Source organism: Mastacembelus armatus, chromosome 14, assembly GCF_900324485.2.
Source record: "Mastacembelus armatus chromosome 14, fMasArm1.2, whole genome shotgun sequence".
Taxonomy (NCBI): Eukaryota; Metazoa; Chordata; class Actinopteri; order Synbranchiformes; family Mastacembelidae; genus Mastacembelus; species Mastacembelus armatus.
This window is the reverse complement of record NC_046646.1, coordinates 19,173,499-19,186,670: the sequence shown is the minus strand read 5'-3', so window position 1 is coordinate 19,186,670 and position 13,172 is coordinate 19,173,499. Positions and strand designations below refer to the sequence as shown.

Below are 13,172 nucleotides of genomic sequence, written 5' to 3'. Positions count from 1 at the left end.
ACTGAGAGAAAGTGCAGATATAATGATTTAGAAGCATCCCAGAACAATTCGGGTATTTATTTTCTGTGATCTGTGTAATAAATGCCCTCAAATAAAAACAGATTAGCACGCTCAAGTCCTAACTAATTCCCAGCTGGAATGTCTCAGAGCGAAAACATGAGATAGAAATGTATGAGGCGCGGAAATCAGGTAATTGAGAAACAACATAAAGTTATAAATATAACAAAGACTGCAAGAAACACAAACATTCAATTACACATAAGCAAAAAAAAAAAAAAAAAGGATTTAAATGACTTCTGCTACATTCCTCGATCTTCTTCCTATCCGACTCAAACGAGAACAAATCCAAATTGTCCTTTTCTTTTGCAGGCCTTTAACATAGAGACATACAGTGCAACTTACAAAGTTTTTAAAACTTCTTTATCACCTGAACAAAACAACGTGAAGCTAGAAATGTATAGTTGGTACAGAGGTGACAGGTCGGCCCACTGTGGCATCCTCACTGTTGGCTCTGTGGAGATATTGTGCTTTCAGTAAAGACACTAAACATACTGCACGCCCTATGGTTAATACAGATCTGACAACTGGAGAATTAAGTAAATAAGGAATCAGGACATGGGTCTGACTAACTACTGCCTACTGCGTAGAAAATGTGCTAACAGGTTTGGAAATTGATTTGACCTTTGCAAACCAGATGACCACACTACTGACATTTAAATTAACACGTTTCTACCAGGCCAGTAATCATGCTTCAAACTGACAAACGTACACACACGCAGATACACAAGGACAATCATAAAAAGCACAGAAACACACACACACTCACTGAATCTGAGAAATAATTTCTCCAGAACTGTTAAAGTCCTAAAAACACACATTATCACACACGAGATTTGTTCCTAAACACTAACATGTACAGGAATGAAAAAAATAATTTCTATCAGAATTTGAAGATACGCAGTTATTTGTTTTTTTTTTAACTTCGTGACATGGCTAGAGAGAAAAAACCCTCTGATGTTGCTTAAAAAGTTGCTGGTTTATCATGTTACAGTTTGTGCCACGCCAGGCTGTGACCTATGCATGTCCATGTATGTGTTTGCGTGTACGTGGCTTATTTTTTAGGCTTCGACACATTCATACATGCTCGCACACACGGATACACACAGATTCTAACTGACACATCTGTATGGGCATTTTCTGGATGGGGTTTTCTCAGTGGAAGAAAGAGATAAAGAGAGAGAGAAAAAGAGAGACACCCCGCTGGTGTACTCTGATCGTCCCTTAGGCCAGCCCGTACATCCACCTGTCTCTTGTGTCGGTGCGTCGGCTCTACGTCCCGCCATTGTACGAATAGTCCGCCTTGTTGTGCATCACCAGCTTATTGTCCACAAAGTAGAAGCTGTCGGACTGCGTCTCATACGGGTGCAGGATCATCTCTCTGACTGTGAGCAGAAACAAAAGCATGACATGCCGGTTACTAACCTGGTTTTCTCCATCGTACAATGTGATCGGATCTTCATCTAAGTCACAAGTAGAAACAAAAACAATGTGCTAAAAATGGAGGGTCAGACTCTCTCCTGGACATACTTATTACAGATGGACTGACTTACTGACGTCCTCAGACAGAGGGGGGAATTCGTAAATGTGTTCACAGGTGTTCTTGCTGCTGGGCATGCAGAAGCCGAACTCAAAGTCAAAGCTCTTGAGCAACTTCTCTCTGAAATAATGTCTCTCGATCATCCTGAAGTTTTCTATCGGCGTGTCTCCTAATGTGAACTCAACGCTGCAGGGATGGAGGCAGGTAAAGAAATATTAGTGAGACAGAGGAAACGCAGACATTGAAACAGAGCAACCGACGATGCAGAAATCTTTGTTTCTGTGTCCTTGAAAAGAAAGATTCAAACGTGTTCTCACTTACGTGGCTCCAACTTGCCGTAGTCGTAGAAAAGCTGGGGTGAACTGGTAGCGGACAAACCGGCCAGCGTTTGGGTCAACATCCCTCCTCTCTCCTGCTTTATCTGAGGTAACAATCAGTTTGTGTGGAATAGAATAAAATGGAATTAACTGTTTTCAGACATAAAGGTTTTTCTCTTTCTTCATTGGATTGTTAGAGATTAAACTTTTTTTTTTTAATCATTGAACTAAATAGTTGTTGAAGTATACATTATAAGAGATCTTGCAATTATAGGCCACTTGCTGCAACCTGGACCCTTTAGCCTTTAGGAAACACAGTAAATCTTTCTACAGGTTCATGTTAAATGGACATGTGCGTCTTATACATCTGAAGCTGCTCTTTAATGTGTATTTGTATTTTCATGGTAACTAAAGGTTAAAAGAGACAAATCACCAGAGCAGTTCAGAGACTCACCTGTGGATGGAGGCTTGGTGATTTCGAACAGCACTGTGCCGGTCTCCATGTCTCTGATCTTGAATCTGGTGAAGTCGATGTTGTAAATGTTGTCCTCTGGGCTGCACAGATAATCTGCGAGAGGATGGAGAGTTAGATTAGGAGCTGAACCAGGGAGTGCTTGAATGAAAACACAATGAATGCAAAGAGCCTTTGCCAATGATGAAACTTTTCAATCAAATCTAAGAGACAGGTTCACTTAAGGTTTATTTTCTTTATTTATGAATATATTTTACAAAGAGACTACTGAAATTGTGGTTGAAAAAAATTGTGTAATAATATGTAGTTCACTGAGAAAAAACTAAAGAAATTAAACCGGACAAGCACAAGCTGAGAACCCAGAAAACTCACACTAAAAGTGCAACAGCACTGAATAACATATTCAAATAATAATATAGATTCAGTTTACTACAGTTTCAAATTACTCACAGCTTCTGGAGAGCTGACTGCTGTAGGAAAAGTCCATTTATGGTATGAACTTTAATAAAAAATTGCCATGTCCTCATAAAAGCAGGAAAGCAGACACACACACACACACACACACACACACACACACACACACACACACACACACACTCAGTAAGAAAGAAAAGTGAGTTATTTTTGTTCCTCTAATCCTTCCTGCCCTAACCAGGCAATGTCACTGCTTATTAGCGTTCACCAGCAGAGCAGGCACCTCCTGTTTCCTGTCTGATCCGATGATACCACTAACGGGCCGGCAGGTGTAAGATCAATACCATCATCTCCTCACCTCAACACCAGCACCCTCAAAACTCAGATAAATGAAACACAAATTGAGGATAACATTGTTTCAGGGAGTTAACAGCTGAGGTCTCGACAGCCACGAGGCTCAGAGCTTTAAAGCTCGGTGCATGTGTGCGATTAAATGACATGTCCAGCATTTAGCTATGCGTCTGTTTTTCCTCCTCACCGGTTGTTAACAGATTTGTGGTCGTCTCTGCATGTTGTCTCGTGATGGACAGACACAGTGCAGTCGCAGACAATAAGCCAATCACATCTGACAGCAATAAACATGGAGGCATGGACGTCTATCGGTGCAGACAGAGAAATCATTTAATCACTAACGATAGCTGCTCTGACTGGCCTTCACCCCACCAGCTGTTCTTTACATCAAGAGCAGCAGCTTTTCATTACGAAACCTTGCAACATTACCAGATGTTACTGACAGCTCCCAACTGTGAATTTCAATGTTTGTTTTTTTTTTTTGCAGTGTTAAATAAGTGAAGTAAATATGTAACTTTACATTAGTAACAACACCAGTGTTTTTATTTTTTGAAAAACCTTGTCAGTGTGACAGGACCTTTAATTTGCTCTGGTATATTAGGTTGTGTGTACAGTAGGAAGAGACTGGAGGATCAGTAATAGCCAGGTTTCCATCCAAAACTAGCAGAAATTGGCAAAGGAAAAACTCTTCATGATTGCACCAAAAGACAAGAATGCCCTTCAGGATGTGGCAGCAGAGGTTTCGTAGTAAACAATCCAAATGAATGTAGATGGATGGATGGGTGAGACAAAAATCTGGAAAATGATGGAAAGAGGAAAGTGGAGGAAAAAGAAATATAATCCAAAGGACAGCACCTCCTCTGTCCAACGTGGTGCTGCTTCCGTTGTGGTTTGCACATGTATGGCTGCCTGTGGAACTGACATATTGGCATTTATTGAAGAGGCTGCTGCTGGTGGAAGCAGCAGGATGACTGACGAAGTATACAGGAATGCTCTGTGTGCTCAGATTCAGCCAAAAAGTCATTTCATGACATTTCATTGTTCAGCAGAGCAACAATCCTAAACGTACGGCCAAAGCAACAACAAGCATAACTGAGCAGGACTGCAGTGAAGACCTGAGTGTCTGTGGGTTAAATCTGTAGGCAAACCGCAAAATTTTATATGATGATTTAAGTGTATCTGTTGACCCTTATACTGTGTGAGCTATACCTCTGACACAGCTCTTTTACATTGATATAAACCTTCTGAAATTAAAGCTCAGACTTGATACTTTAATGTAGTAATATTCTCTCCTCAGAGATCCTCAGGCTCCACCTAGCTTGGTCCTGTCATTTTGCTTCTTGGACTGTATTTATCTCTACATGAACTTCCCTAAGAGGATTACTCCCATCACTCCCTGCGTGGTGTTTTTCATGTTTATGTATTCATGCTAGCCCTGCAGAAGAACCATACCCCAAAGCCACAGCATGCTGTCAACTCTGTTTACTGTATGAGGTGAGTGTTCCTGACAGAGCTGATCTGATTCATTGTGATGCTGTGGTGCCCTTGCTCCTCTGTCAGTCTGAATGCTGAGGTTGGCTCTTCTAAACATATCAGCACTGCATAGGGTGCTCCATTTACTCCCATACAACACCTGAAGAGTCACACAGCCTCTGCACACACATGAAACAAAAAGACAAACACAGCTGCATAATTAATACAATACAATACAATATCTGTGCCTGCGAGGCCTGGGAACAACTTCAGATATGTGCTAGAGTATGTGTGTGTATTTTTGTGTTTGCAGAGGGTACATCTGCCCACACACAACTATAACATACTGTACCACAGCTAGTTATGTCCTTGTCCTTTTACTAACCTAATGCTAATAGTTACCCTTCAGCCTCCTAATGAATCCTCATGAGGCACAAGAGACAATGGGTCTCATGCAGGAACTTAAGAGTATTTCTGTTCTGAATTTCTGACTTTTCTGTGAGATTTGTTTGTGTTTATAAGCCCTGGGTTCTTGAAACTCACTTACAGGCACAAACTTGTATTAGACTGATAAACACCACCTGTCCATGAGGTGCTGCGTGTTTGTGAGATTTGATCATTGACTTAATGAACATCCCTAAAATTCAGAAATCAACAAACTACATGACGTGTGAGACAGTAGAGAATGATACAGACCACAGGTTATTCAAAAGATGATACTGGACAGACCTGCAGAAATACATAAAATATTATTGCCCTGGTATTATAGCACTGGTTCTATACCATATATTTTCTAATAACATCCATTTTAAATGTCAAACTAACAGTATTATTCTTAAGTCAAACTAGTGTGCTTTCCCTCTGTGAAGAGTGCGGTCTATCTGTTGTTCAAAAGGTCTGCACCACTTGTGAAATTTGTTGCTACCTAAATACGATAAATTTGAAATACAAGAAAATTGGTGAATGTCACAAATTTGCTTAAATCTCTTGCTTAACAATGAATCAGAGCAACAGTTGTTGTATTTGTCTGTGTGTTTGTGCTCTCACTTCTCACAAAACCTGTTTGTAGTAAATTGCATGTAGTCTGTCACCTCAGGTCTCACACACACACACACACACACACACACAACCATCTGAGGAGATCGTGCTGCTAGAAGCCGCAGAAGCTGCCGACAGACTGTAGTTTATCACATTCAGCTCTTCTCCTGGGCTGTGATAGTAAACCCCCCCCCCACACTCCACACTTCCTGTTTTGTTCATTGGAACTTGTTCTAACTAGATCATCAGCTGATTTTAAAGACCTGCCACAGAGCTGACACAGAGATAATTTAGAGTACCACTGGAGCACCCTGAGAAAACCCACAAAGGCACAGGGTAAACCTACAAACGTCACACAGGAAGGCACTAAGTCAAATGGGGCAAACCTTCTTCCTGTGAGGTAACAGCACTTATCACCAAAAGCAAAATCAAAATAATAAAAATAAAAAAAAAAACCAAAAACCCGTCAGTGCTAACGTTCACTCTCCTGCAGCCATATTAGAGCTGTATTAACTTCTTATTGCTGCCGCTTCACATTACAACACACAAAAAGTGGCTTTTTGTGTGAAGCAGCCACAGGAAATGTATTTGGATCATGATGTCAGTGATATCACACTTACAGAAACTGCTAATTGGGCCATGATAGAAACTTTCTCCTTTCAGCAGATCAGTGTTTAAACAGACTTCTACTATCAAACCACACATTTATATTTCTGCACAATGAGACTCAAACATCCATGAAGTAGAAATAAACAAAACACATTTCTGATTGGAGGAGGACTTTAACAAACTGCATAACATGGCAAAATATATAATGTTACAAAATTTACCAAAATGAACTCAAAGAGCAGCACAGGATCTGCACCACATACTGGAAAAGTGACATTCAGAGCTATCAGTCATACTTTCTTCACCTCTCAGCTGATGTCTGTCGTCTTCGCTCACCACAAAGGTGACAGAAATGACTACTTTACAGCTAGACCAGGTCGGGCCTGCAGTTCAACATAAACTGCATCATGTGACCTAGATCCAGCAAAAATAAACAGTTCTGAGCTTGTTTTAGCAGCTCACCCAGATAACACTGGGACAGGACAGATCTCAGGAACCTTCCAATATGAGGCTTTAAGATCATTGGCATACGAAACCTTATTAAGGGATTATAAACACAACAGGCCCGCTGGCAAAAATTACAGCTGGCACTTATAATGATCTGGTTTGGTTTGCTCCACTTGAGCTGTGACATGGTGGGTCCATCAGTTACAAAGTTTCAGTGTAGTTCACAGAATTTTGGTCTATTAAGCCAGACTGTGTGCAAAGGTGCAAGGTATTTGTTACATTTAATATTGTAATTTATTAAATACAAATGGGAGATTTGGTTTGAAAAACAATAATACAAAAATGTAAGTCCAAAATGATTTAAAAAATGTAACATACAGTACAAAAAAGTAGTAGTAGTAAAAAAGCTGCAACTGAACAAGCGAGGATAGAAGAGTTTAGCTAGTAATTCTCAAAAATAACCTCCAGGGAGAGATAAGTGTGGATTTTTTTTAACAGAAGTGAAGAGGAAGAACAAAGGGGAAATACCAGCTTGATGTAAGAATGACAGATGTTCAGTACATGCACACAATATGACCTTTTAACATTCCAATCTGTTTGTAAGGGTCTAGTTTGCATTGGTTTGAGAACAATCTGCACTGCAGTCAGTATGAATAGTGATGCATTTGTATTTGCATTTGTATTTGTATCTATAAACTAAAAGTGCATTTGAATTGTGATGCAATTGCTAAGTTTAAAGAAAAAAGGAACAAACTGATCTAAATGAATCAGCACATCAGCAAAGTGACTCAGAATTTCCCCCAATTTTGTTTTCAGGACTTATTTTTATTTATTTTATTTATTTTGGTTGTTTTGGTCACAGTACAGCTCTGCGATGAATAAATAGGTTTTCTTGTTTTTTCAAGTGCAATGCTGTCACCTTTCCATCTGCCACCTGTCAACAGGCTGCAGTATGAAAATTGTGCCACATTTTTAGTACAGACATTCATGACATTTCAGCATGTGTATTGTTAGCTGTAGTTAGTGCGCTAATGTGCAAAACTTAGATGGTGAACCTGGTCAATAACAGCATGTTAGCATTGTCACTGTTAACAGATTAGCATGCTCATCTCAGCATTTAGGTCAAATAAGCATCAAATGCAACTTAGGGACAACTATGCTCAACTCTCGTGTGCAGGGAGCACTCAAGTTGAAACAAGCAAGTTATTTATAAATAGTATAAACCAGCTGGTGTGTAAAAGTCAGAGGAAAAAAGCAGAAGTATATGATACTTTTTAACACATCAACACATTATTATTCAGTGTGATAATTAAATAACATTAAACTAGACCTTATAACAGATCAGATCTGTTGTATTGGCAGACATGTTGGCAGGACATACATTAATTTGCTGTTTACTGTTTGTATGTTTAAGTAAGACATATTATGTTTTTCCTCAGTACTTACAGTGTCACCTCAGCTGATACATTATCAGATTTATAGATAATGATATGATAAAAGCGAAAGCACAGCCACTATGTGCTGACACTCGCAGGATATTAAAGTAAAACAGTGCTGAAAATATGACATGGGCAGGGCTCCGCTTTGGTCTGCTTTGGTAAAGGGAAGGCACTTAGGCCCAACACAGCTCACACGGACTAATCCGATTTGCTTTCTTATATGAAGGCAAATCCAACTAATCGCAGTCGAGAGGGGGCGGGGTGAAAGCAGCAAGGGGCAGGGACCTCAGGACGAAGAGATGCACCGTTGGGATTTCTTAACATGTGGACTTAACAAGAAATCTGTCAAATTACAGAAGGAAGCTGTTCTAAAAAGCCATGTCACTGTTACTTGGTTTAATTAGTGTACATTGTGAGACAGAGGTAGCTAGAAGTGCCACAGATTTCTTAGGTATTTGCAAAACAGCCTGCAGATTAGAAAATGCAGACGATTGCTCATCAACATTACCATTATTTTGGATCAACATGTTGATGACACTCTCATCTTAACTGCTATTGGACAGACTGTAATGATCCCTGCTTTCAAAGCATCTTGTAGAGGGCTGTGTTTGTAATGATTTGTCTCCTTTTTAGTTACTTTGCTTATATTTGTTTCCTTTTTGTGGATTTTAGTAGTTGGTCTGTAGTCATTTAATTGGCTACAGAACAGTCGCAAAGTAGTTCTCTGGTCTAGGGGCCCCCTGATCCCTGGGCCTGATCCCACAGGCCTGTAATCCATCAGTGCATCTAGTACAGTAGTGTTTGAACTCACCCACTGAATCAAGCAATCTTTTAACTCAGGACTGTTGTCATGTCTGTCTGAGTTGTGCTTGGTGTTGTCAATTGTGTATTGTGCCACTTAGAGAGGGAATCAATTTCAGCCACTTGAGAATGTGCAGCAGCAGGAGGAGGAAAAAGACAGATGAGTCACAAAACAACAGAAGGGCTTCAGCGAGCTCAGGTTGTTCCCTTCTTTGTTTGACCGCCAGAAACTGTCAAGCGAGTGTGAGTGTGCATGTATGTGTGTCTGTTTCTGTCTGTGTGATCTGTCAAGTAACAGCACAACCGCACTGTTAAACATGGGGAGCAGAGGGGAGGAAAGAAAGTAGAGGAGGAAGTGTGTGGGAGAACAGAGACGCACGCTGACTGTAACCAAGGGGAGATGCTTTGTGTTGCCGTAGTGATTCAAGCTTGTATCCATGTTGCTGTGGTGATTCACACATGCCTCCTCTTGCCTCCAGCTCTGACGCTGTGAGACAGGAAACTGAGACTTTCCAAGACCATAATAAGGTCCAGCATGGGAGAAAGGATGCTCCCGTAGGTGTCACTGCACAGCTGGACAACAGTCCCCACATTGACTCATTCATGGGGTAAGCAACAGGCTTACAGACGGAAACACCCAAGTATTCTGTGTTTGCTTTCTAACTGGAGTTAAAACTGATCAGTTAAAACATTTAATAACATCACATCACTAAAAGAAAGAAGACAAGCTGAGCCAAAGGCTGCTCCAAAGACACCTTCCTCGTTCCTTAGCACAACATAGACTTCATGCATTATTTTGAGCTATGTGAAAAAGTAATAAAAATAAGGAAAATAGAAGAAAAACGATGTAAATCAGGGTTTGCTGCTTCTGTGTTTTAAACATGACAGGGAGAAAATCTGACACATTGTTTGCATGTTACCACACTAAGTACATATTGTAACAGCTAATGTAACCGTGTTGTGTAAGTACGGTATTATTCTGGCCTTTAAATAGTCAGTGGCCTCCTGACCACCTGTTAGCTAACTGCAGGTTTAAGAGTGTAGTTGGTGATGGATGTAGGTGTGCACATAAGAGCTGCTGTCACTCTGTGGTTTTCCTCCATAAGAGTCTTGATTAAGAGTCAGAGGTGTCATGCAATTAAAAAAAACAACCATGTTAAGTAGCACGTTAAACCTGCAGCTTGTTCTTTGGAAAGGAAAATGAGCCATTTCGAGCTTTATTCAACACCAAGTATCAAAATGTCACAATGTCACATTCAATTGGTTTGTTTATCAGTGAGTACGTGAGTTTGTGATGTTGGACTGTGGTGTCCACAGTCTGCCAATCTTTGCTCTCACATCAAGTACAACGCAGTAGTGATGGCATGTGACTAACTTCATTTACTCAAGTACTTTGTTGTATTTGTACTTTACTTGAGTGCTTACATGTGCCACTGACTGTACTGCTTCTTCTTCCATATAAACCTTCTCGTTAAGGTTACTTTGAATCACCGGCTACCTGACCACAGTGTGAACTTTGACCTTTTTACAGTTGGAAAAGGCTCTGCCCTTTTTAAACATCTGCTCAAAATGACTTTTAACTTTTGAAATCACAAACACAACAGACAAACATGATGCCTGAGTGTTTTAACTTTGTAGAGTAATGAGGGGAGATTAGAAAACAGATGAACTGGATGTGAACTCATGCAGCCCACACTGCAACTTTCTGTCCTGAAGTGAAGACATGTTACTCAGGTGATGACTAGGTTTAAAAGGGTAAAATCATTAAAGTACATGTTTTGTAATTAGAGGGGTCTCCCTCCCAGCTCCAGTTTCCCAGCCTGCTGCCCTTCTTCGGACTGCACACATACCTGCTTCACACATCACTCACCCACCTCCATGATTGTGTGCTAAACTTAACTTCCACAGCACACCTCCTCCTCTGCAGGTCACAGGGCTACATGCCAGCACTGAAGCTTTAACGCACATGTACAGGCAGGTTGGCAACGTTGACCAGAGAGGGGGCCCTAAGGTGCATTATCATGAGCTTCAATTGGGCCTCTATACATCACAATAATAAAGGGACAGGGTAATGACGTGAGAGGTGACTCATATAGGAGCTGTCACATCTCAGCACATCTCTCGTCCTTTCTCCCTCAACGACCGACACGCAGCGGGAACTTACTCTCTGTGATCTTCTGTAGACCCAGAACATCCTCCGGAGTGATCACTGCGCTGCCGAGCAGGTCCTCTTCCGTGGTCACCGGGACCCCCACGTCGGTCGAGTTGCATCCTTTCTTCACTTTCATCGCCGCCGTTTGCTTCGCTCCGTCGCTGATGCTGCTGCCTGTGGTTCCAGTGTCTGTGTCTGGATTATCACCGACAGGCTTCTTAGCGCTTGATGGGTCCTGGCTGTTGCCTCTGCTGGTACAAGAATAGCTCATTCTCCGCTCCTCCCCGCCCCCTCTGCTCACCCGGGGCTTCCAAGATACAAACAGTAGCCTCTCTCCCTCCCTCCCTCCCTGACTGAAGGATGCACAGTTGCTGTCTGTTATCCGGTGCTTAATTAAAATCCGCTTCGTCTTTATGAGCCCGCAGTCTGAGTCCGCATGCAAACAGCTCCGGCTCTTAGCCGAGCGCAAAATGCGGAGAGCCGGTGTCCGGTCTTTTCTGCGCAGCCGGCCTCTGAGACGCTGTCTCGGTCGTGTCAAGTGAGGCTAGAAGTCTGTGAGAAATAATCTGCTTGGCTTGAAATTAGAAAAAAGAGGCGGCAGATGGCCGTTCCTGTCAAGGAGGGGGGAGCGTCTCAGCGGCAGCTCCCCCAGAAGCGCCCTGTGCCGTGCGGCTGCTGCTTCTGCGCACAATCTGCGCTCCAACCGGCCAATGCGCGCACCAGTGAAGAAGACAAAACAGTTGATGTATTCAAAACAGCCCAATTATTTGCGACGTGTGTGTGTGTGTGTGTGTGTTATGTTTTTCCTCTGAAGGCACCAAACACAGCAAACACAGCTCAGTATTAACATCAGTTTGTGGTCCATGTCATGGTCACAGTTTAGCTCTTAATGAAGCAGAATAATAAAAACACTGGAGTTATACATATGTCCTACTAAACATTTGTTCTGCGCGTCTCATCACTGATGGAAATTTATTTATTATCACGTTTACTCAAATGCTGTAGGCTTCGAATTTGTTTCCATCCTAGTACTTGAGCTTTTCCATTTTTTTACGCTTCTGTTCTAGTTTATATCATGATGCTTATTCTCATTGATTAATATAAAGCACACATTTCCTCTCCGATTGCAGCATTCAGAGCTGGAAGATTGTACAAGTCTAAGTAAAATTCTGAGGCATCTTTAACTTTATTACACTTTAGAGGAAAACATTTTAGTTTTTACTGCATATATTTATTAGACATATATAGTTGCTAGTTAATTATCACATTATTCCACTCCCAAATGTGGAGATGATAGTTACAGAAAAACTGTTATCTGTGAAGCAGAACCTTGTTTTCTTTCTCTGTTCCTGTACTATTAATCATTTCACCACCTCTGAGATTTATCTGATGATCCTTTGGAGCAGCCTGACACCTGCAGTACCACTGCATTAAGTTGTTTATAAAGTCTATAAACATCTGTACTCCTATGTGAATTTCTGAATGCAGGTTTTGCAATGGAAGGTTTTTTATAGCTGCTTTATTGCTGCTTTTATTTAACTGAATTATCTGAATTCTTCTTCCACTGCTGCCTGTGTGGCAATTAGCCCAATAACAGTAAAAAAAAAAATCTTATGGTTTTAGGTCTAAGGTGCATCTGCAGCCTCATACACCAAATAAACATTAGCTTGATAAATTCTGCTCTAATTAACTGCATTTAATCCAGATCTAACATTTACAGCTGCTGTCTCATGCTGGCAGCAGCCATTATTGCAAACAGGCCTCATCAGATCGCTGTAACCCAGCTGCAGAAACCAAGCACACAGCAGAACGGAAACAGCTTTGAGTGGTATTAATCCTATTTCTGTCTCTCTTTCTTGTTCTATTGATGCATGTAAAGTCTCCGTATGACTCACTGAGGACCTCAGTTCCACATGGCTATCCACCCGAGCTCTGCAGCGGCACTCTGTGTGGTGATAACAGCATGATAAGAGAGCGTATGGATATCTCAGGATTGTGAACAGGGTCAAGGAGGCATAGAAAATTGTTTTTCAGCTACATCTGCACTGACTGAGAGCTCAAT

General features: G+C 41.3%; 1 protein-coding gene across 1 annotated transcript; it reads right to left on the bottom strand.

Moving 5' to 3' along the window:
• Positions 1 to 269: 269 nt before the first annotated feature.
• unc119a2 (unc-119 lipid binding chaperone a2) lies at positions 270 to 11,812 on the bottom strand. Its single transcript, XM_026328700.1, has 5 exons — positions 11,123 to 11,812; positions 2,369 to 2,482; positions 1,919 to 2,018; positions 1,611 to 1,783; positions 270 to 1,442 (listed from the first exon to the last, which is right to left on the bottom strand). Exons 1-5 carry the CDS (start codon positions 11,379 to 11,381, stop codon positions 1,330 to 1,332), a joined length of 759 nt encoding a protein of 252 aa, XP_026184485.1. The 5' UTR covers positions 11,382 to 11,812; the 3' UTR covers positions 270 to 1,329.
• Positions 11,813 to 13,172: the final 1,360 nt, after the last annotated feature.